Genomic DNA, 21,760 nt, shown 5'->3' with positions numbered 1-21,760 from the left:
GGAAGAAATGGAAAAAATAATAATTCAGATAGGAAACCACACAATTGTCACATACAATCATCATCTAAAGGATCTTGGAATATTTTTGATGCAAATAAAAAGAACATTCAGTGTTTTAACAGTCTGGTCAAGTGAGGGTCTTAATCATACTCTAGTTCATCGGGTGTGATAGGTCTCTTGAGAGGAATCACAGACTTTTTCTCTACATCTCTTGATAATGCCTTCCTCATATCTGTTTTTATTGAGACCAAACGATTTAAACTTAAACAAGATAAATTTTGAAGGGCGAATCACTGATAAAAAAAGAAGTGGATCAAAGCCTCACCTAATCCATCTTCCTCTCCTGAATAATAGCGTAATACCCGCCTATAGATTATGTAGCCAAGCTGCCAAAAAAAGAAAGAGAAACGGGTAGTTTCATTACAAAATGGCCATTAACGAAGAAGTTTATGAAGGAGGTTTGACAATAATAAATTGAAATATGTAAACTGTGTGTATGTCCCATTGGGAAAGTTATAAACTTCTTCTTTTCTTCCAATGTCATCAAGATCATGAGGCTTCTAAGCTTCTAAGAAATTTTATAGTCCTAATATATTACCTTTTCATACATCTTGATGGCTGGCGTGTTGGAAGCTCTTACGAAAAGATCCACAAAGTAGGCTTTATCACTGCAATCAACAGCCAGGGGAACAATAATCATTAAGGAGCCCAGAAAATACCAGAGAAGAGAACACTAAAACTGAAGATGCTTTGTGTTTGTTAAGTCTTACATCTTATCACTGATATCTTCCAGAAGGTTCATCAGTTTCTTTGCGAGTTGCTGCCTGCGATATTCTGGAGAGACAGTGACGGCTGTCACATGACCATGCCAGGATTCACCTTGTCCTTCAACTTTACCCATAACTGAAACCATATAGAACATTAGACACATGCATTTAAAATGATATTCATAAGACGAAGTTTTAGTCTCTCATACAGCTATAGTTCCTCAATTTTTGTATAAGAGGGATAAATTAAGAACAACTAAATAAGCCACTTACGTGGATTCTCAAGAATATCAACCACAACATTTCAACTATACAAAAGCATATTTTCAGTCATACTGCTTAATTTTCAAATATCCAAAGGTTTAGTTATACTCTCAGTCCTTTCAATGGATTTCACTATACTTCCAAGGTCCCTTTCCAAACTATACCACAGAAAGGGACGAAGAAGGTTTAAATTCGTGAAATCCCTCTCCCTAATTAAATTTTGATGTTCCAAACAAAGCCAAACGGCTTGAACCAGTCAAGTAACAGGGCACCACAAGAACAGAACTTCAAAGATTAAGAACAATATTGAAGAATACATTGTACCAGTAAGGAATAGCATACCTAGACCTACAAACATTGAGAAACAGAAAAAGTTGAACCTTGATATAAGATTCTATGGACATTTAGAAGCCATGCTTCCTTCGACTCTTCTACCCCACATCAAGATTTCTAAAACCACGAATTACAGATGTAGAGCATATTAAAGCATCCCTTTTCCACAAAACAACTGAGATAGCTTAGAATTTTGTTTAAAGCCTAAGGAACAACAAGAAGAGTTTACAACTCCGCATGTTAATCAGTTTCAAACAAAGTCACTCTTCCTGGTTTTAACAACATTCCAGCTATACCCATATGATAACCAAGAATTATCAATAGTGGCTCTTCCACTAACACATTATCATCCAAGTTTAAACCTAAAAGTAAACATAATCTCCACGAAATTTCACAACAACTGTTCCTAAACAAACGCATAGAAGAAGAGAAAAGATTATCTTACTGTAACCCATGACACGATTGCCAGGACCTTCGGCAACATGAAAGTAGTCAGGCCATCTCGCTAAGTAGGTCATGTAGAAGGACATATTGAACTGTTTCATAAAACAAAAATCAGTGGGATAGCAATAATAATCAGACAGAACCAGAAATTACGAATAAGAAACAGGGAGAGATTTACTGTTTCAGTGAGGTGGTCTAGATTCACAGAAGTGAATCGGAGAAGGTCGTTGCAGCTGAATCTACGTATCGTTGTCATCTCTTCTTTCTCTCTCTCTCAAATCCCTTCGAGCTTCGTCTGATTGATTTTTTTTTCTTGAAGAACGAAAGACGAAACAACAAAGCTATTTATATGGGCCAATTAGAAATCTAATAAAGCCCATTTATATTTGGGCCTAGGACACTGATGACGTCATCATGTATATGTTTTTTTTACATATTAATAATATAGGCAAAATTCATTACCTCCCGTCGTCGCGACCATCTTCGATAAAATCAAATCGTCTCGGCGGCGATTGAAGAAGAAACCTTGTGATGGATCTGCTCAAGGAAGAGATTCTGAAGAAACGTAAGAAGCTAGATGAGGAATCTGGTGGCAAGAAGTTCTTCAAAAGATCTGAGATCGAGCAGAAGAAAATCCAGAAGCTTCGAGAGGAAGAACGACGCGAGAACGAGATTAAAGCTCAGCGGAGAGCCGCCGGTGGAGATGGTAAACTATCCGGTGCTTCATCTGCTTCTGGTTCTTCTAACGCTACTGCATCTGCGTCTTCCTTATCAGACGCTGCTGCTGCTGCTAACGCCGACTCCAAATCCCTAACCGACGAGCGAAACATCGAAAACCTAATTCTCCCGAGACAGGAAGTGATTCGTCGTTTGAGATTCCTCAAGCAGCCGATGACTCTCTTCGGAGAAGATGATCAAGCGCGTCTCGATCGACTCAACTACGTGTTGAAGGAAGGGTTGTTCGAGGTTGATAGCGATATGAACGAAGGGCAGACGAATGATTTCTTGCGTGACATCGCAGAGCTTAAGAAGAGGCAGAAGAGTGGTATCATGGGAGGTAGGAAGAGGAAGAGTAGAGATGAGAGAGGTAGAGATCAAGGTGACAGAGGTGAAACGAGGGAAGATGATCTTAGTGGTGGTGAATCGAGTGATGTTGATGCTGATAAGGATATGGAGCGTTTGAAAGCCAACTTTGAGGATCTGTGCGATGAGGATAAGATCCTTGTGTTTTACAAGAAGCTGTTGATTGAATGGAAACAGGAGCTTGATGCCATGGAGAACACTGAGCGGAGAACTGCCACAGGGAAAAAGATGGTAGCCACTTTTAAGCAGTGTGCTAGGTATCTTACTCCTCTCTTCAACTTATGCAGGAAGAAGGTAAAAGATTCTTGCTTTTTCCCATTGTTGTTTACGTCTTAATCATTTTGCTTGACTTGCTGTCTAAACTGGTAAGGAAATTGTTAGGGAAGTTCTCTCTGTTTAGAAGTCAACTATCTCAGTTATAAACTTACAGAACTATCTTGATCAAACTTAGTTTTGGTAGGAAGATAAATGCACAACGACTAGGTTCCATTAGTTTGGGTACTTTTTATTTCAGATGTTGTGACAAGAAGGAGTTTTCAATATTCTATTGCTAGGTAGACATTTAGAACATGGAATAGCAAGTAGGAATCTGTTTCTTTAGTAACTCTATATGCAGCTTGAATTCGCCATCTGATATCTTCATTTAGGTGAAGAGAAATAGGCTTGAATGTTGGGTGCAAAATATGTTTCTCTCTTTCTGTGTTATAGTGTTGATAATATATACTTCTACTTATGAGGTCTCCTGAACTCGATCATGCTAATTATGGTCTTAAAAATGCAGGGTTTACCAGGTGACATTCGTCAAGCTTTAATGGTGATGGTTAACCACTGCATAAAGCGAGACTATCTCGCTGCAATGGACCACTACATCAAACTAGCTATCGGGAACGCGCCATGGCCCATTGGAGTGACTATGGTTGGTATTCATGAACGTTCAGCTCGAGAGAAGATTTTCACCAACAGTGTTGCTCACATCATGAATGATGAAACCACTCGCAAGTATCTTCAGTCAGTTAAAAGACTGATGACTTTCTGTCAAAGACGTTACCCAACGATGCCTTCTAAAGCCGTTGAGTTCAATAGCTTAGCCAACGGAAGCGACTTACAATCCTTACTCGCCGAAGAGAGATTCTTTGGTGGTGATCGTGAACGAGTCTCGGAGGAGAGACTCCGCCTTATGCCTTCTCAGAGCGAAAGCTAGTGTAGAAACTAGGTTTCTACAATGAATTTGTTTAATGGGGGAAACAAATTCAAAGAAGTTATCTCTCAAGAAATTGGATCTAAGCTCGAAATCAAAAGAGGAATTGGAGTTTTTATCTTTAAGAACAAAGAAAGAATTAGATTATTGTATTAGTTGCTGGATATCTACAATGATGGAGTTTCCTCCCCTTTTATACTTTTCTAGGATTACAACATAATATTCACTTTCCTTCCGAACAGACCTAATATAGCTATTAAAAAAACTCTAACCGGATTTTCAGTTAAGCAATTAAATTATTTTTCTAGTTTAGATCGGTATGATGGGAGTGCTAAGTCCCGCACCAACAGCTAGTGTGGGAGTGTTTTCTGCTTTGTTGTGTTTTGTTTTGTCAAAACATTGACTCTGTATTATCTCGTCTATTGTATTAAGTTAAAACGTTGACCTGATTCTAGTCTTACGTGGCATGTAGGAAACATATCAAAACTCACATAACGACATCGGTTAAAGATCTAGGAAGGGTAAGAGGAGAGTCGAATCTTGGAACCTTATTGGTCCAAATGATATGATCACCTTATCCAAAAATGTTCGATTCTCATCAACTCTCTCGTTGTCAGATTCTATTAAGCCATTTCATCTCGATTCATTAACTTCACAAAGAAAGAGAACGGAAAAAAAAATTATTATGGCAACTCAAGCCGCCGGAATCTTCAGCCCCACCATAAAAGCCACTGCTTCCGTCGTCAAGAAACTCCACCTCTTCTCAACGAGCCACCGTCCCAAGTCTCTCTCTTTCACCAAAACCGCCACCCGCGCCGAGAAAACAGATTCCTCCTCTGCTGCCCCGGCCGCTGCCGTGAAAGAAGAAGCTCCGGTTGGATTCACACCCCCGCAGCTAGATCCAAACACACCATCACCAATCTTCGCCGGAAGCACAGGAGGTCTCCTCCGTAAAGCACAAGTAGAAGAATTCTACGTCATCACATGGAACTCGCCGAAAGAACAAATCTTTGAGATGCCAACAGGGGGAGCTGCGATTATGAGAGAAAGACCGAATCTGTTGAAACTAGCGAGAAAAGAACAGTGTCTAGCTTTAGGTACGAGGTTGAGGTCAAAGTACAAGATCAAGTACCAGTTTTACAGAGTGTTCCCCAACGGGGAGGTTCAGTATCTTCACCCGAAAGATGGAGTTTATCCAGAGAAAGCGAATCCAGGAAGAGAAGGTGTTGGACAAAACATGAGATCCATCGGTAAAAATGTTAGTCCCATTGAGGTAAAATTCACTGGGAAACAATCTTATGATTTGTAAGATTTTTATTCGCATTAAATGCTAGACTAATAACAACCTTTGAACTTTTAGTCAACCGTTTTTCTTTGTTCAACCTCAACTCACAACAAAGATACCTATCGAGTGATACATATTTCATCGTAGGTGAACTTCTCTAATCATTAAAGATCCGTTACAGGTGGGACGACCATTTTAAAATCATCGGGTTTACAAATGGTCTAACCATTTTAAAATCACCAAGTAAAAATTCTTGCAACCAAGAGTAGAGAGTTTCTATAAGCATTATAAATGAGCCACTTGATAGATAAAACATCTCTTTGATTCCTTCATGTACAACTTCATAGTCTTCATTAGTGACCCAAGAGATACCAAAGGAAGCGAAACTGAGTTAGAGGTGTTGATTAAGCCTTGCCCCCGCCGACATGGAATCCGCCACACCACCAGGAGTTGTCTTCATCTCTGAACTGCTTCTAAGTTCCGCTCCAACCACCGCCTCAGCATCTTCACTTGTCACCACCTTGTCTCCTGGAAGCCTCTCCGCGGCATCCTACACAACCAAACAAATCCCAATGCACCAATTTAGACTTTTACAATGAAATCCAACAATTTCTCCCCTATAAGTCATGCTTTTTTATATATGAAATAGAGTAAAACTTCAAAAATGTAATATTAAATGTGATCATTAATTACTGTGAGAATGTCTTCTATCGTCACTTTGTCTTCCTCCGACACCGTCTGTTCGTTAGAAGCAGCAGCCGCCTGAGCCGCTGCGGCAAGACCACCGGGCCGAGTCTTAAACTCACCTGTGGCTCTAGTTTCAGCCGCTTGTATCGCAGCTGCGTCTTTACGGCCGACAGGCTTATCACCAAGCGACAAAGCCGTAGCCTCCAAAGCCTCCCCGATCGTAACTGTGTCTACGGATCGCATCTTCGCAACCGTTGGATCGGGTTGAGGGAAACCAACGCCTTGCTTTCTCGCCACGTCATCTCCGGAGACGTTGAAAACGTCGCCGTATTGATCATGTGGCCGTGTGTTTTCCTCATCTCTTGGCCTTTGAGGAGAATGCTGATGCTGTGCCATTGCTTTGTTATTGTGTTTTTTTCAATTCGAGGCTTCCTCTTCGGATCTTTAGTTTCGTTCTTGGATCTTGAAAGTAAACGAATCATATATTTAGTTAGATGTCTACTTAACACGTGGATGTTAACTTCACACATGTCTTGCCGCATGTTGATGACATGGATCAACCTTTTTGAATTTTTAAGTAATACTTAATACATACTGTATATGGTGATATATGGATTTCATTTCGTGGCATATGGTGATAAGCTGTTTATAACTGTGAAAAAAAAAAAAGTAGACAACAGTTTTGTAATAGTAACATAGAAATTATAACGGTTACATAATGATCAAAGATACATCGAGAGAGTCAGAAAGACAGAAAAATAAGAAAGAAAAAAAAACAAATTTGGCAAAATGCAATTATTGTGTGGTTTTCTTATCGTTTCTGGTTCTTTTTCTGAACTCTCTCTTCTCGTCAGAGTATTGCTTCTTCATCAAAAGGCTGGACATTGCTGCTCTCACAGCTTCTGCCGCAGCACTCATTACACTCTCTTCTATTGGAACTTTACCTTGCAATTGCTCCAACAGTTTGGTCCCTCCTGGAATATGCTCGTCTCCAAGGATTGAAGATGATTCGGTCTCAATGCACGAGATGACCTGAACCCTTGAAAAACCAGGATGGTTCGAACCAGGGAGGTTTGAGGCTCCTGATACCATCCATAGTAATCTTGTAGACGCACTTACAGAGATACTTGTGGGAATGAAACTTTCTCCAGGTATTTTAATCACCTAAGAGAATAATATACCCGGTTAAATTATAGTTTTTGCTGATTTTACTGGATTTGCTAACAAGAGTGATACCTTTGTGATAGAGAGAGTATGTGCTGCCATATCACAGCTTAACAAAAAAATTCCTTGAAAACTGCATTTGAGATTAAAAATGGCGATCAAACATCTGATTTAAAAAGAAACGGTATGTGGGCTAAAGTATTGGACTTGCCTTTGAATTGTTACTGCTGCAAGAGAAGAATTTGGGATAGTGCATATGTCAGTAACTGTGACTTGGGTTGGCGGCTCACTTTCATTGGACTCTACATGTCCTGCCTTTAATACGCACAAACAGAAATCAATTATTCTGATGAATATCCAGAAGATACATAACCAGATAAAGAAAGATCAATTAGCGAATGAGGATAGAAATTTATACCACTGTAGTAACTTCACATGTGTCAAGAAGAGACCCAGATGTAATATCCCACAGTCGAACCTGAAAGTAACAACATTAGAAAGGGAGTCAAGCTTCACTCACTGGTCGTAAGAAATGGAGAGGGAGACTTTAAGATCACTTACAGTTGAATCTCCACTTCCAGACATGAGGTATCCCTGAGTAACCTCTGGAGTGCTGACAAATGCTGTGCAGGTGATGAACCTTTCGAGAATTGAAGACAGTGTTAAAGTTGTTGTTGAGTAATCAGTACTGGGTTACATTCTTTTCTTTTGCAAACAACAATGAAACTATTAATGCTCACTTACTCTGTATGTCCAAGACAAAAACTCTGAATTTCATGTGCCCCTTCTAAAGGCTTCTTGGGGAAAACAGTCACCTGTGATGGAAACCATAATCACGATAAGACCAATCCAAACAAGAAAGGCGTGAGGTTGTGCATTAGACTAGGCTTACCCTTATCTTAAAGTCCCGGTCTGCACTAAGAATATATTGACCATTTGGGGAAAACTCCTACAAACAAGAACAAGAACAGATGAGAATGAGTGATATAGTCAGTTAAAACTTGAGCTTTTTCCTAATGCACCAAGAGCCGAGAGAGACCATAGAGGAAAGCGTTTTGACAAAAGTATATCTCACCAGGCTAGTAATAATACTACAGTAGTGGGAAAGCAGCTGCGCACCCTTCTTACTAGGTAAAACTTTACCCTCTATGATCCCATCCAACTCGACCACCCATACAACACCAAACTTATCGGCATAGCAAACATGTGAATCATCGCTACTTATAGCAACTGCAGTAACTCTCTTCTCAGAACATCTGCCATTATTATGAGTAAATACGTTTAGGCAACTTAAAGCTACATAAAGTAGTTGAGACACATAGAAAAATAAAAAAGCTTGGAGCTTCTAGAGGAGTTGAAAATATTGTTGCTAACTTACATAGTATATAGGCAACTCCAAGACTCGGTAGACCAAATCTTAACAAGCTTGTCATCTCCCGCAGACACAAAAAGCTTACCAGATGCAGCATAACGAATAGCTCTAATGGAACCCTTAGAAGAAGGCCCATCAGATTCATCCACTAAAGTAACAGAACAATTCTCTCTGTCGATAAAAACAATTAAAAACAATCGGTTAAACTAAACACTCTCTTGTCAAGTCAAAAGCAAACTCTATTGTTTCAAAACAAAATCCATGAAGAGAAAAACGTATTTGAAAGAGGCAGTGAGAGAGAGAGAGAGAGAGCTTACATAAGATCGAATACACGAAGATCTGACCCGACAGCGACAGCAACAGATTTCTGAGATGGATGAATTGAAATCAATGCAGGAGCAACTTCGAGTTTGTTTTGGGTTTCTGCATCTTCTATGTGAGATTCTTCCATTGTTGCTACACTTACTCAGAGTCAGAGGAGAAGAAGAAAAAGGTCGGAGTTTTAGGGTTTAAAGCAGCCATAGTCAAAACCCAATCGATTTTTTTTTTTTTTTTATTGTATTCGGACTTGTTTGGATGCTCGTCTAATCGTTTTCTCCTTAGAGGTAAGAAATCGAGCCGTGAATGGTATTCGCTTCAGATGCGTGTAAGACTGATTTTCAAGCATGAGTGTTTTTATTGGGCCGGAAACAGGAAAAACTTTACGGCCCATTGGACTATTTTAAAGATTCTGGATCATCATATTGTTTGGGTCTAAATTTGTTGTTTTAACTCTATGAAGATTAATTAGGTCATTTTACTCTTTGTTACTCACTAAGATGATATTTACATAGAAGTTTGAATAAGCTTTTTTTATAAAAAACCTGAATCTCTGCATCGTATTTTGGATTATCATATATTGTGTTTATGCTTATCGTTAAACCAAAAATGTTACCATAGAATTTAATCAAAAGTAACCAACCTAAGATTAGTAAAAGCTTTTAAACTTGTTAAATGTGTCAGCTCGAGCCTAATGAAAGAAATAAGCAGGGTTGACGGTTTGGTTCACACGAAATCTTAATTTCATTTTCAGCTAGCTATACAGACAAGAAAAAAATTTCATACCTTCACATTGTGCGTGAATTGTTCATTGTAGTGGTTCATCCAGTTGAATAAGGTGTGTGATTGGGATAATCTGGTTTGACATAGTATCTTTGATTCCAAGTTTTCAAATTGGTTCACTTTTCCAGCTACACCGGAAAATTAAAGTCCCTGCTTACGTTTGGATGTTCAAAAATCAAAACTGATATAAAAGTATATCAACCTAGTCACTTTAATCTCATCTTTCGAAATTTAGAACTTCGTTTAATATTCACCGTCTCTAGAGAAATCAACATATATATATATATATATATATTTCTCATCACTCATCAGTAGTAGATTCATGAATTAAAATAATTTATTCTTACAGAAATGGGAAAGAAACAAAAATGAGAGTAAGAAGAAAAGAAAATAGTTTACAAAGAATATAACGTAACTAATGATCATGCATGGATGATAGCCACCACGTCTTCAGTCACATTCAGGGCTATGGGAGCTTTTTTTCTTCCATCAAATGAATCGTTAGGACCGAGAGGATATACCAATCCTATTTCTCATCGGAAATCTTCATATCATGTCTTGTTTTTAATCAATCAACAAAAAATAAGCAAATAATAAGAAAAACATAAGAAAAAATAAGTAAAACCTATGCAATTGCTAAGATTATTAAGTAAAAGTAAAGTAATTGAAATTTATTGAGTGGCACCTAAAACCTCAGCTGAAGAGGATTACGTCGCAAATGCACCGAGCAACGTGGAAAGTAGACGAGTATGGTATCTAAATTAGGAATTTCTTGTACATGCCGCATGTATTTCGCATAGTCTCCATGGCATGTAAGGAGGACGAGGACGCCGTATGAACACCTACGTGACCAATCAAGCATCCGACTAATGATTTCCTTATCCGCCTCTTGCTTTCTTATTTCTTGAGTATCTCCCTCCTGTATTTTCTCTCACAAAAAACATGGAATAAATTAAAAACAAAAAAAACAAAAAAAATGCTGTGATGAAATGACAATTAAATCATATGCTAAATATAATGGCTTGAAAATAGACAGTTATTTTATATGTTTTATATTGTTAATGATTCTAGATAAGTACCCTTGCAATAACAATGGTTAAATTTTATTTTATACAAAAGTTTGTATATCTTATATTTTAAAATAAAATTTTAATATACTGTATTAGTTATGTATGTGAAGTTATTTCAATAATGTATATTCTACATCATGACATCATAATTTTGTAAATTTGTTTTAAAAAAGCGAGTTATTATATTATGAGTAATTTAATTTATTGATACTTTTTGTTTTAATATATTTGGTTTCTTGAAATTCTTTCATATTATAGTGACATATTATTGACATTGCTATAACAAATTAATTTATGGTCTTTATAGTTTCTAACTTTTATCAAGTTTCAATATTTTAAAAATATTTCAAAATAAATTATTTAAAATTTATTATATTATATAAAATTATAAAATTCAACAAAAAATATGAAATTGAATTTAAATATTCAAAATTTGACCCATTACTCAGTAAATTTTTAATTCAATAGATATTATTTTTAAAGAATAATATTACTAAACCTTGAATATTTTATAGATTGAACAATTTATATTTGTTTTTAAAAATTCAAATTATGATATATCCAGAAATAAAACTATTTTTTAATTATAATAAATAATATTATAATTTATTTGTTTCACAAAATATACTAATATATATAAATGAGAGGTGATGTATAATGATAAATTGATAATTAACAAATTAATATGTTAAGTTAGATATCAAAAGATTTTATTTAATGAATAATTTAATTTAATAAAGGAAATTAATATGGTAAGTTAGATGATACCAAATGATTTTTTAGAATATTCTCTTTAAGATTTTTGGAAACAATATGATGTAGTAATAAAATCTTCCGAAAATAAATTAAGACTACACTTACTATTTAACTTGTAACCAATTAATCTATCAATTAATCTATAACCTATTTGTAACCAATTTATTAAAATTATATAGTATACAAAATAATGTTGTGTAAAGGGGATTTGACAAATTCCTTAAAAATATTTCTTCATTTAATTTTAGGTTAAAGAGGAAAAGTTTTACGGTCCATTGGACTATTTTAAAGATTCTGGATCATCATATTGTTTGGGTCTATTTATTAAATTTGTTGTTTAACCTGTATGAGGATTAAAGTCATTTTATTTTACTCTTCGTCACTAGAACGATATTTTACATACAAGTTGCTTTGTTTATCCAAAAAATTATTTTATTCGGGTCAATAATATTAAATTATTATTTTATTATTTTTTAAATTAATTTATATGAGCTAAAAATATTTGATTAGTTTTGTCAAGTTAATATAAATAATAAATTTTGTTTTATTAATAGAATATGAGCTTGTTAACATAGGAAATATAAACAAAATTAAGTTTTTGTATTGTATTTGTAGGATATTTTAATATTATACATAACATAAAAAGTATATCTAAGAAGAAAATAGGGTAATGAGGCAATAAAAGAATATTTTAGCAGGACATACTTAAAAACTCATGTAAAATAACATTAACCTGAAAAATTTAACCGTGGCAAGTGCCCCGGTTTACCGTAATGTACGTCCGCTGCTTATGTATAAAAAAACCTGAATCTCTGCATCGTATTTTGGATTATCTTATGTATTGTGTTTATGCTTATCGTTAAACCAAAAATGTTACCATAGAATTTAATGAGACCAACCCAAGATTAGTAAAAGCTTTTTCTTTAATTAAACTTTAGCTGAGCCTAATGAATGAAATAAGCAACGGTTTGATTCTAACATGTAACGGTTGATAGACCGGACGCATTCATTTATTGCCACCGTTATGATATGGTTAAGATTAAGAATACCCTATTTGACAAATTCCTTAAGAATATATCTTCATTTAATTTTTAGGTTAAGCAAGGTTCTTCTCCCCCCATAGTGATTAGGGTTTAGTGGGTTCTTCCCACCTGTCATCATCAAATGGTTAAAGACCCATCGTTTATCCGCAATTACCAGTCGTCTGGTCATTAAAGTTTTTGTCTTGTTGTTCTAATCTCCCGTTAGTGCTCAATGTTTGCTGGTTCAGTTCACGCACCAAGTGTTCGATGAAATGCCTGAATGACAACTAGGAGACAGTTTTCATCAAATCCTCGTACCAGCCCAGAAGCTTCAATCTTGGTGTTAAAGAATTGACGAAGAAAAATAAAAGCGATGTTGTCATGGAGGAAAACGAAGCTTCGGGCTGTTTCACTTCACCAGTCTCGTTTGACTTCTTTGTTTCGTGGAGTTCTTCTCCTCGACGCCATTGAAGTTACAGGTACTCAATCTCGAGCTTCTTTACAACATGGTTTGGCGGGTAAAACTGTTCTGTATAACGCCAGGAACCCCATTGTGTTATCTACACTTCGTACTGGTACCACGTTCCATGTACGGTCTATCAAAATAACAGAAGCATTTTCAACAATTTCTGGATCTATATTGCTTCAAGCCAGGGATCCTGCTAAACTTAATGAAGAAATTCAAATCGCAGTTGATGAACATAGATGTGATGAAGCTTGGAGATTGTTTGAACAACACATGCAAATGGAAGGGTTTCCGCGAAAATCTGTTGTCAACAATGTTTTGGTTTGTTTTGCTGAGAGTCTTGATTCCAATTGGCTACAAAAGGGTTACACTTTAGTGGAACAAGCCTACGAGGAGAGTAAACAGAATTTGCTGGAGAAGGAACCTCTGTTATATCTCTCCTTGGCTCTCGCCAAGTCTGGCATGGCTGTTCCTGCATCAACGATCTTGAGGAAGCTGGTTGAGACAGAAGAGTATCCTCATGTGAGTTCTTGGTCTGCGATTTTAGCACATATGTCTCTTGCGGGTTCAGGAAGTTATCTTTCTGCGGAGTTGGTTCTTGAGATTGGTTACTTGTTTCACAATAACAGAGTTGATCCACGAAAGAAGAGCAACGCATCTTTGCTTGCAATGAAGCCTAACACTCAGGCATTGAACATTGCTTTGGCGGGTTGTTTGTTGTTTGGGACAACACGAAAAGCTGAACAGCTTCTTGATATGATACCAAAGATCGGTGTTAAAGCTGATGCAAACTTGTTAGTAATAATGGCTCATATATACGAAAGAAATGGGCGGCGAGAGGAACTGAGGAAGCTTCAAAGGCATATAGATGAAGCTTGTAACTTAAATGATTCTCAGTTTTGGCAATTTTATAACTGTTTGCTCATGTGTCACCTGAAATTCGGGGATCTTGAATCTGCTTCGAAAATGGTTCTGGAAATGCTAAGAAGAGGAAAGGTAGCAAGGAACTCACTTGGAGCTGCCATTCTTGAATTTGATATTGCAGATGATGATAGATTGGATCTCAAAAAAGTATCTGGAAAAGGATCAGAGGCCAATGAACACGATATTCCCGAAATTAAAGTGGTTTCTATTCACAGTATGATTCCTTATGATGAGTTCTCTAGAGACAGGAAATTTTTGAAACTTGAAGCTGAGGCAAAGGATGTTCTTGGTGCATTGTTGGCTAAGTTGCATGTACAGGTCAAATTGATTACCTCCAAACGCGGTGTTCTGCAGCCGACGGAAGAGATTTATGTGAAATTGGCTAAGGCATTCCTGGAAAGTGGAAAGATGAAAGAGTTAGCAGAGTTTCTGTTAAAGGCAGAACATGAAGACTCCCCTGTTTCTAGTGATAACTCGATCTTGGTGAATGTTATCAACGCTTGTATTTCCCTAGGAATGTTGGATCAAGCGCATGATCTACTTGATGAGATGCGTATGGCTGGGGTAAGAACCGGTTCTTCGGTTTATTCTTTGCTCCTCAAAGCGTACTGCAAAACAAACCGAACTAGAGAAGTTACATCACTCCTTAGAGATGCTCAAAAGGCAGGGATTCAATTAGACTCGAGCTGTTATGAAGCTTTAATCCAGTCTCAAGTGATTCAGAACGATACGCATGGAGCTCTCAATGTGTTCAAGGAAATGAAAGAGGCGAAGATACCGAGAGGCGGCAATCAGCAGTTCGAGAAGCTCTTAAAGGGATGTGAAGGAAACGCAGAGGCGGAACTTATGTCGAAACTCTTGAGAGAAATCAGAGAAGGGCAGAGTTTGGATGCTGGTGTTCATGATTGGAACAATGTGATCCATTTCTTTAGCAAGAAAGGTTTGATGCAAGATGCAGAGAAGGCGTTAACGAGGATGAGAAGTCTTGGTCATTCGCCAAATGCTCAAACTTTTCATTCTATGGTCACAGGGTATGCAGCCATAGGGAGCAAATACACAGAGGTCACTGAACTATGGGGAGAAATGAAGTCCATAGCCGCAGCTACTTCATTGATGAGGTTTGATCAAGAATTGCTCGATGCGGTGCTCTACACGTTTGTTAGAGGCGGATTTTTCTCGCGGGCTAATGAAGTTGTGGAGATGATGGAGAAAAAGAATATGTTTGTTGATAAGTACAAGTATCGGATGCTCTTCTTGAAGTATCACAAGACTGCTTATAAAGGCAAAGCTCCAAAAGTTCAGAGTGAGTCTCAGCTCAAGAAGAGAGAAGCTGGTTTAGTATTCAAGAAATGGCTCGGGCTATCTTGATTATGAATGTAAACACCATTTTGTATATTTAAAACTTACCTTCATCTACAGCTGCAAAGATCTATACTGAGGCAGCTTAAAAACATTGATAAAGCTTTGGATTTATTTATCTTTTGTAAGATTTTGGTTTATATACACACACACACCCAAACGCTTATCAGTTCAGGCTTCCCGTAAGCCAGTGGGAGAGTTTCATCAATCGCAAATCATGTTATTTATCCTGCAAAGATTGTGAAACTGGTGGAGTTGGTGGAAATTCTCAAAGGATAATATGAATGTGTAAAGGAGAAAAAAGTTAGTACTAAGTTACAGCTAACCTTTGATCCTGAATAGAGCACTACCATCTGAAACCTGTTGGCCTGCTTTAACTTTGAGGCCCTGTATGCTTCCAGAGGATGGGGCTTTCACAACGTGCTGAACCACCAAGTAGGACAAGAATAAAACGATAATTACTTTACTGTTTCTTATATTTATGGTATATACATGGTTGCGGGGTATATGAAGAGGTTTGTATACTAACCTCCATCTTCATTGCCTCCAGGACTAATACAGGTTGACCTTGATCTACTTTAGCTTCGTTTTCGACAAGGACCTTGACTACTAATCCGGCCATGGGGGCCACAATGGTTCCTGGAGGGTGTGATGATGTTTCGGAGCTGGTTCTGTGTTGAACACCTTCTTCATCTTCAGAGAATTTGATTCCTACCTTCTGCTTGAATTGATGGTGTTCTCAACCATGCCATATATGGATGTGTTTATAACCCTCCTGTTACCAAAACACATCATAAGCAGCAATTACGAGAGAGACAGAAAGGGCATGAGATAAAGCTGTGACTCTATGAGGAGTTTGGTTGAACATGATGCTAATGATTTACCTTCAAGTATGTGGCTAGACTAACGTTCATGCTCAATCCGGCAGCTTCAACTCTAAAATCGCACTTTCCTGCTCGAGTTACCCGGACTTCTAAACGTGGAGAATCATTGCCTTCCTATCAGAATACCAACTATAGATTATAAATTTAATTTATATAAGACAGCAATGGGGTTCAGCGTTATCTTTTCCAAAAAGAATTTAAAAGTGAGTTAACAACCTGAATGAGAACCAGTTATCTTTTCCGTCTGGTTGATATATTACACCGAGTGATCTTAGGTTAGAACCAGTTCCCTCGTATTCATTATTCCACTCTAGCTCAATGGTTTGTTTGGCTTCATGATGGACCCTAAAAGGAGGATGAGAATACCATATCGATGGAAGTTTCCCTGGATGAGTTTACACATAATAAATTAAAGCATGCTCGGGAATCATGTAACTGATGAAGAAGAAACTAAGACTCATGTGAACTGACCATGAATACTTTCATTCCAAGCAGAATGCTCGATTGCGGAGACACAAGCAGCCACCAATGCTGCACTATGCTTAACTGCTTTGTATGCCACTTCTGCTGCAGCTGGATTGCTTTCATCAGCAAACAGATCACTTCTATGGTGCTCAATAAAATGAGTTTCGACATTGCCCACTGCAAACTCCTTATGACTAGTAAGTTTTTGAAGGAAATTAATGTTTGTAGGTACACCTGCTACCTGCCAACAAAGATACCATGTAATTACTGAATTATTGTGATAGCTAAGAAGCGATGTGCAAGATAAAGAGTCTCTTAAGAAAAATGGAACCATAAGGCGTTGACAAATTATAGTTGTGCTGAACTATGCCACTGCAGAGAGAACCAAAATATTTTTACGGGGTCTTAGGAAATGTACCTGAAAGTTAGACAAGCAATCCTTCAGTTTCACTAAAGCTTCGCCACGATTACCTCCCCAGACAACAAGCTTTGCAATCATAGCATCATAGTGCATGCTAACAGTGTCTCCTGTTATTAAAAAAAAACCTTTGTATACACAATTTTGTACTTCACCTGATGGTGAGACTGCAACAGGGCGATAATGATTGAGGACCCCAGTTGCAGGAAGAAATCCTGTTGGAACATTTTCAGCATATATCCTGGCCTCAAAGGCATGGCCTGCCAAGATAATACATATGCGGATCGAACTAAAGAATTAATAGATATACTTTCATGAAACTGCTGTGCAGATTTTTTTACGCCACAAGTAGAATCTTGAACAATCATATTCAATACAGAATAACAGGTGAGAGTAAACCAAAAAGAAACATGTTCCATTTATTTCAAGGAGGAAGAGCGATACCTGACAGTGGCATCTCGGATTGACTTATGGGGAGAGGTTCCCCATTGGCAACCCGAATTTGCCATTCCACAAGATCTTGACCAACAATCATCTCAGTTACAGGATGTTCAACCTAAGAAGGATCATCAGTGTTCCTTTGGATAGCCAAATGTTTATTGAGTTAAATTTAATGAACATACAGATTAAAGAAGCACCTGTAGACGGGTGTTCATTTCCATAAAATAAAATTGATCAGACTCCGTGTCAACTATAAACTCCACCGTCCCAGCATTGTAATATCCAACTGCCTTTAAATATCAGAAGGTAACAGAATATAAGCGCTTCTTGTAGAAGTAGAAGTGAAAGATAGCCTAGCAAGAAGAGGTTTCAAAAGACCACACATCAAATGAACTCAACTTAAAAAAAATGATAAACTTCGATAAACAAAACTCATGATCAAATACTAGTAATGCACAACATAAAATAAAGAAAATAGAGACCATACAGTCTAGTACTATGAATGAATGCGATACACAGAACACGGTAATGAAACATTTTTTACTAAGACTTCTTGCTAAAAACCATTAAATCTGTAAAGATGAAAGCAGGATTTAAAGGAATACCCGTGCAGCAGAGACAGCAGCTTGGCCTAAGTTTGCGCGGAAGTTTTCAGATATATTAGGCTGCACCAGCAGAGTGACAATCAGAACCACATCAATTTATGCTGGAAAAGATATAAATATAATAGGAAAGAAATACAGTCATTACCGCAGGAGCTTCTTCGATAATCTTTTGGTGTCTTCTTTGCACACTGCAATCCCTTTCGTATAGATGAAGAACATTTCCATGTTTGTCACCAAATATCTAAAAGCAGTGGAACACCGAATGAAACTTAATTAAGATGCTATGAATAGAGAAACAGTTACTCAATGAATACGTATAAGCCAGCAAAACATAACTTGATCCATATATAACTTAAACAGGAAGGCAGTAATGGTACCTTTTATCACCCATGTCTCTAATTGCAGATGCTGGAGGTCCAATGAATGTTAAACCTGAGTCTTCACAGAGTTGAGCAAAGTCGGAACTTTCTGATAAGAACCCATATCAGAAAGACGACATCAGAGCTATACAAGAAAACGCATAAAAAGTAACACTTTCAACTTCAAGTTCCAAATTCAAGAAATTTGGTTCTCCTATCCAACTAAAGTCTTTGGAACTAAACAATAGACTAACCAAAAAAATCACACCTGCGCACCAGTCCGAGCCGCTGCCTCCATGATAGCCGAACCACTGAGGTAACTGAGCCGAGCCGAGGGCGGGCCAATCCGTACCGATTCGTCGGCAGACTTCACATGGAGAGAATCTCTATAAGCGTCACTGTACACAGCAACGGTCTAAATCCCTAGTGTAGGGCAGGGGCTAGTCATGTGTTTTGTAGTGCGAAGATAAAAAAAAAACAAAATAGCGAGGGGCTTTTTGGTCATTTAATAAAAACTATCAGAGATGAATAGTGACGTGGCACACTTTATCATGGATGGTTGGTCGTGTAAGATTATGGACATTGGTTTTTTTTCTAACACCTTACTTTTTACTTTTTAACACTCCACCTCATCATCTCTTTCATTCACCTAATAATTCAATATCTATTCAATTTTTATAATTTATAATAATTTTATAATTTTGTTTAATAAAATTCAACACTTTATTTTATTATTATATGTTCAAATAAAATAAAACAAGTTTCTATTTATAGAGTATAAAAAATAATAAATTTTGATGCAAAGCAAAATAAAATAAAATTTTTATTACTATAAAATAAATAATGTCAAATAGTTAGGATGAAATTAAAAGTATAAAGAATCTTAACAACCAATAATAATGTATCATGTGTCTTAGTGGTCCTCATTTTTGTTTATTCAACATGGTTTAATCTACATAGATTTTTTTTCATTTTTCAACATCCTCATTCTATGAATTTAACAGTTGAATTTATAATTCAAAACCTCTATTGTACATAGTGTATGGGGATAATGGATATACGTATGATGTGCTGCTTGCGTTGCATCTATGTAGTACCATGGGCTTACTAGGCTTCCAAATTATCTAACGGGCCTATCGTTTGCGAAGCATTAACATAAGGCTTTGTTTCAATTATGGGCTTTACATGCATCGAATTTTTTCTTCTATTTTTGGTTATAATTTCGATTTTGAGATATTATTACTTTTTTTTTGTTAAATATGTAAATATCATTAGGTAATGAAAAAAAGTTTTACAAAAGTTAAACCTACACAATTAGCAGCTGAAGCAAAATAATAAAACAAAGCTGCTATATGGAGAGGAAAACAAATGGGTGGATTAACGGATCCAAAGAAGCATTAGCTTTTGTCAGTGCTTCCTTTGCCTTCTTGCGGTGATGATGTTGCGGAGCTCTCGGTGGATGATCTTGAAGATGAGTTGGGGAAGCAATCTTTGCGCATTGTGGAGGAGGTTGTTCCGTTGCTTCCAGATGTTATAAACGAGAACTTGGGCGATCACTTTCCTGAGCAGGGATGGAGCAGACAAGGAAGAGTGTCGTGTCCAAGATAGAAGCTCAGACCAGGAGGAAAAGAGCCTTTGACGAGGACAGATCCTGCCGAAAACCCACCTCCAAAGCTGAGAGGAAAACTCACAAGAGAGCATCAGGTGGTCCTGCGGTTCAGTCTCAATTGTGTATAGAATACATTCTGCAGAACTAGTTTTCCCCCAAGCGGCTAATCGTTGATGAGTAGGAAGCCTATCAAGGTGGGTAACCCACATTTGGAAAGCAAGCTTAGGGATAACACCTTTGAACCATACAAAAGGTATCCAGTCTTTAGTTGTGTCTCTTGGTCGAACGGCATCCCAAGTCCTAGCTGTTGAAAAACCTTGGCAAACAACATCATCAACAGACCACACGTAGTAGTCCTCGGTCAAGTCAGGTGTAGGGACTGACTTCGAGCAGATATGGTTGTGAATGGTAAGTGCAGTGTCTGATCTAGACAAGGGGAGAATCCATCCTTCATCGGTACAACCTTCGGCAACCTTAGCGTTCAAGGGAATTCTTAGGGGTCTAGAACCAATGTCTCCTAAATTCTTGATAAGAGGACCAAGAGATGTCCAACTATCATACCAAAAAGAGACTGTTAACCCGTTGCGCATGCGGGCTTTAATAAACTGCTCCGCTAAGGTCCTCAATCCTAGAAGCGTCTTCCATGACCATGTATCAGAAGGGGAAACAACTAACTCCCAGAAGGATCTCCTTTTGATGTGGTGATGGTGGTGCCAAGCAGCCCAGATGGAACCGTTTCTCTCAAATAGCCGCCAAGTAAGTCTCAGAATAAGTGTCTTGTTCCAGTTGGTGAGGCGCCGGAAACCAAGACCCCCTTCACTTTTGGGCAAACACATAGCCTCCGACGGGACCTTAGCAGGTTTTCCTTCTTCAATGTTCCCGGACCATAAGAATCTTTGACAAAGACTCTCAATTTTCTTGATACAGCCTTTTGGGAGGATGAAAGTTGACATCCAAAAGTTGATGAACCCGAAGATAACCGAGACAATTAGTTGGACACGGCAGCAAAAGACAAGGACTTGTGAGCCCAAGCTCTGAATCTGGTGGTGATCTTTTGAAGGAAAGGGCCGTATTCAGCTAAGCGTAGATTCTTGGACATTAGAGGAAGGCCCAAATACCTGATTGGTAGGGTGCCTAAAGGAAAACCGTAGGCTGCAGCGACTGTAGACTCAGCTTGAACCTGACTAGCGAGGACGAGTTGGCTTTTATCCTTGTTTACTTTTAAGCCTGACCAAGAGGCAAAGTCATCGAGCGTTTCACATATTCCATGGAGAGAAGAGCTGCCTTCATCAAAGAATATCATCACGTCATCGACAAACATCAGATGGGAAATATCAAGATCTGAAGCCTTTGGATGGTAATGAACATACCCTGCTGCAAATCGCAAGTGGAGTAGCTTTGAGAAGACCTCCATTGCAAGGACAAAGAGGTAGGACGAGATGGGATCACCCTGTCGTAACCCTTGAGTGCTTTTGAAGAAACCACCACTACAACCATTTATTGCTATCGAGAAGGAGACTGTGGAGATGCATTGGTGGACCCAGTTTATGAATCTTTTGGGAATGGCAAGAGCTCTCATGGCAGCAATGACAAAGTCCCACCTAACTGTGTTGAAGGCTTTGCGGAGGTCAGCCTTAAGTAGACCCCGAGGGGAGATGTTCCTCCAGTTATATCCATGAACCAT

General features: G+C 37.8%; 4 protein-coding genes and 3 pseudogenes across 7 annotated transcripts; 3 read left to right on the top strand and 4 right to left on the bottom strand.

The window, feature by feature from the left end:
* Nucleotides 1-8: 8 nt before the first annotated feature.
* Nucleotides 9-2,159, bottom strand: LOC104754419 (Acyl-CoA N-acyltransferases (NAT) superfamily protein). The gene is made up of 6 exons (XM_010476611.3): nt 1,987-2,159; nt 1,810-1,900; nt 771-903; nt 599-668; nt 326-386; nt 9-232 (listed from the first exon to the last, which is right to left on the bottom strand). The coding sequence occupies exons 1-6, from the start codon at nt 2,062-2,064 to the stop codon at nt 141-143; spliced, it is 525 nt and encodes a 174-aa protein (XP_010474913.1). The 5' UTR covers nt 2,065-2,159; the 3' UTR covers nt 9-140.
* A 95-nt stretch (nt 2,160-2,254) lies between these two features.
* LOC104754420 (splicing factor Prp18 family protein) lies at nt 2,255-4,330 on the top strand. Its single transcript, XM_010476612.3, has 2 exons — nt 2,255-3,185; nt 3,673-4,330. Exons 1-2 carry the CDS (start codon nt 2,340-2,342, stop codon nt 4,090-4,092), a joined length of 1,266 nt encoding a protein of 421 aa, XP_010474914.1. The 5' UTR covers nt 2,255-2,339; the 3' UTR covers nt 4,093-4,330.
* A 413-nt stretch (nt 4,331-4,743) lies between these two features.
* Nucleotides 4,744-6,519, bottom strand: RAB28 (responsive to abscisic acid 28). Its single transcript, XM_010476616.3, has 2 exons — nt 6,068-6,519; nt 4,744-5,924 (listed from the first exon to the last, which is right to left on the bottom strand). The coding sequence occupies exons 1-2, from the start codon at nt 6,455-6,457 to the stop codon at nt 5,766-5,768; spliced, it is 549 nt and encodes a 182-aa protein (XP_010474918.1). The 5' UTR covers nt 6,458-6,519; the 3' UTR covers nt 4,744-5,765.
* On the top strand, nt 4,775-5,453 carry LOC104754421 (photosystem I reaction center subunit II-2, chloroplastic pseudogene; annotated as a pseudogene). Its single transcript, XR_015579742.1, has one exon. The product of XR_015579742.1 is annotated as a photosystem I reaction center subunit II-2, chloroplastic pseudogene (transcript).
* Nucleotides 6,520-6,741: 222 nt separating the features above from the next.
* On the bottom strand, nt 6,742-9,226 carry TRM82 (Transducin/WD40 repeat-like superfamily protein). The gene is made up of 10 exons (XM_010476617.3): nt 8,915-9,226; nt 8,604-8,768; nt 8,301-8,481; nt 8,118-8,174; nt 7,970-8,040; nt 7,787-7,865; nt 7,644-7,703; nt 7,437-7,540; nt 7,298-7,358; nt 6,742-7,225 (listed from the first exon to the last, which is right to left on the bottom strand). Exons 1-10 carry the CDS (start codon nt 9,046-9,048, stop codon nt 6,857-6,859), a joined length of 1,281 nt encoding a protein of 426 aa, XP_010474919.2. The 5' UTR covers nt 9,049-9,226; the 3' UTR covers nt 6,742-6,856.
* Nucleotides 9,227-12,420: 3,194 nt separating this feature from the next.
* Nucleotides 12,421-15,441, top strand: LOC104754424 (pentatricopeptide repeat-containing protein At1g03100, mitochondrial pseudogene; annotated as a pseudogene). Its single transcript, XR_015579196.1, has one exon. The product of XR_015579196.1 is annotated as a pentatricopeptide repeat-containing protein At1g03100, mitochondrial pseudogene (transcript).
* Nucleotides 15,442-15,616: 175 nt separating this feature from the next.
* LOC104743130 (methylcrotonoyl-CoA carboxylase subunit alpha, mitochondrial-like) lies at nt 15,617-18,765 on the bottom strand (annotated as a pseudogene). Its single transcript, XR_015580115.1, has 12 exons — nt 18,736-18,765; nt 18,541-18,576; nt 18,254-18,349; nt 18,109-18,168; nt 17,701-17,793; nt 17,507-17,618; nt 17,063-17,322; nt 16,651-16,885; nt 16,396-16,564; nt 16,180-16,293; nt 15,825-16,070; nt 15,617-15,718 (listed from the first exon to the last, which is right to left on the bottom strand). The product of XR_015580115.1 is annotated as a methylcrotonoyl-CoA carboxylase subunit alpha, mitochondrial-like (transcript).
* Nucleotides 18,766-21,760: the final 2,995 nt, after the last annotated feature.

The sequence above is a fragment of the Camelina sativa genome, chromosome 14 (assembly GCF_030686135.1).
Source record: "Camelina sativa cultivar CO46 ecotype springtype chromosome 14, ASM3068613v1".
NCBI lineage: Eukaryota > Viridiplantae > Streptophyta > Magnoliopsida > Brassicales > Brassicaceae > Camelina > Camelina sativa.
Note: the sequence above shows the minus strand (reverse complement) of the source record. Positions and strands in the feature narration are given on the sequence as shown.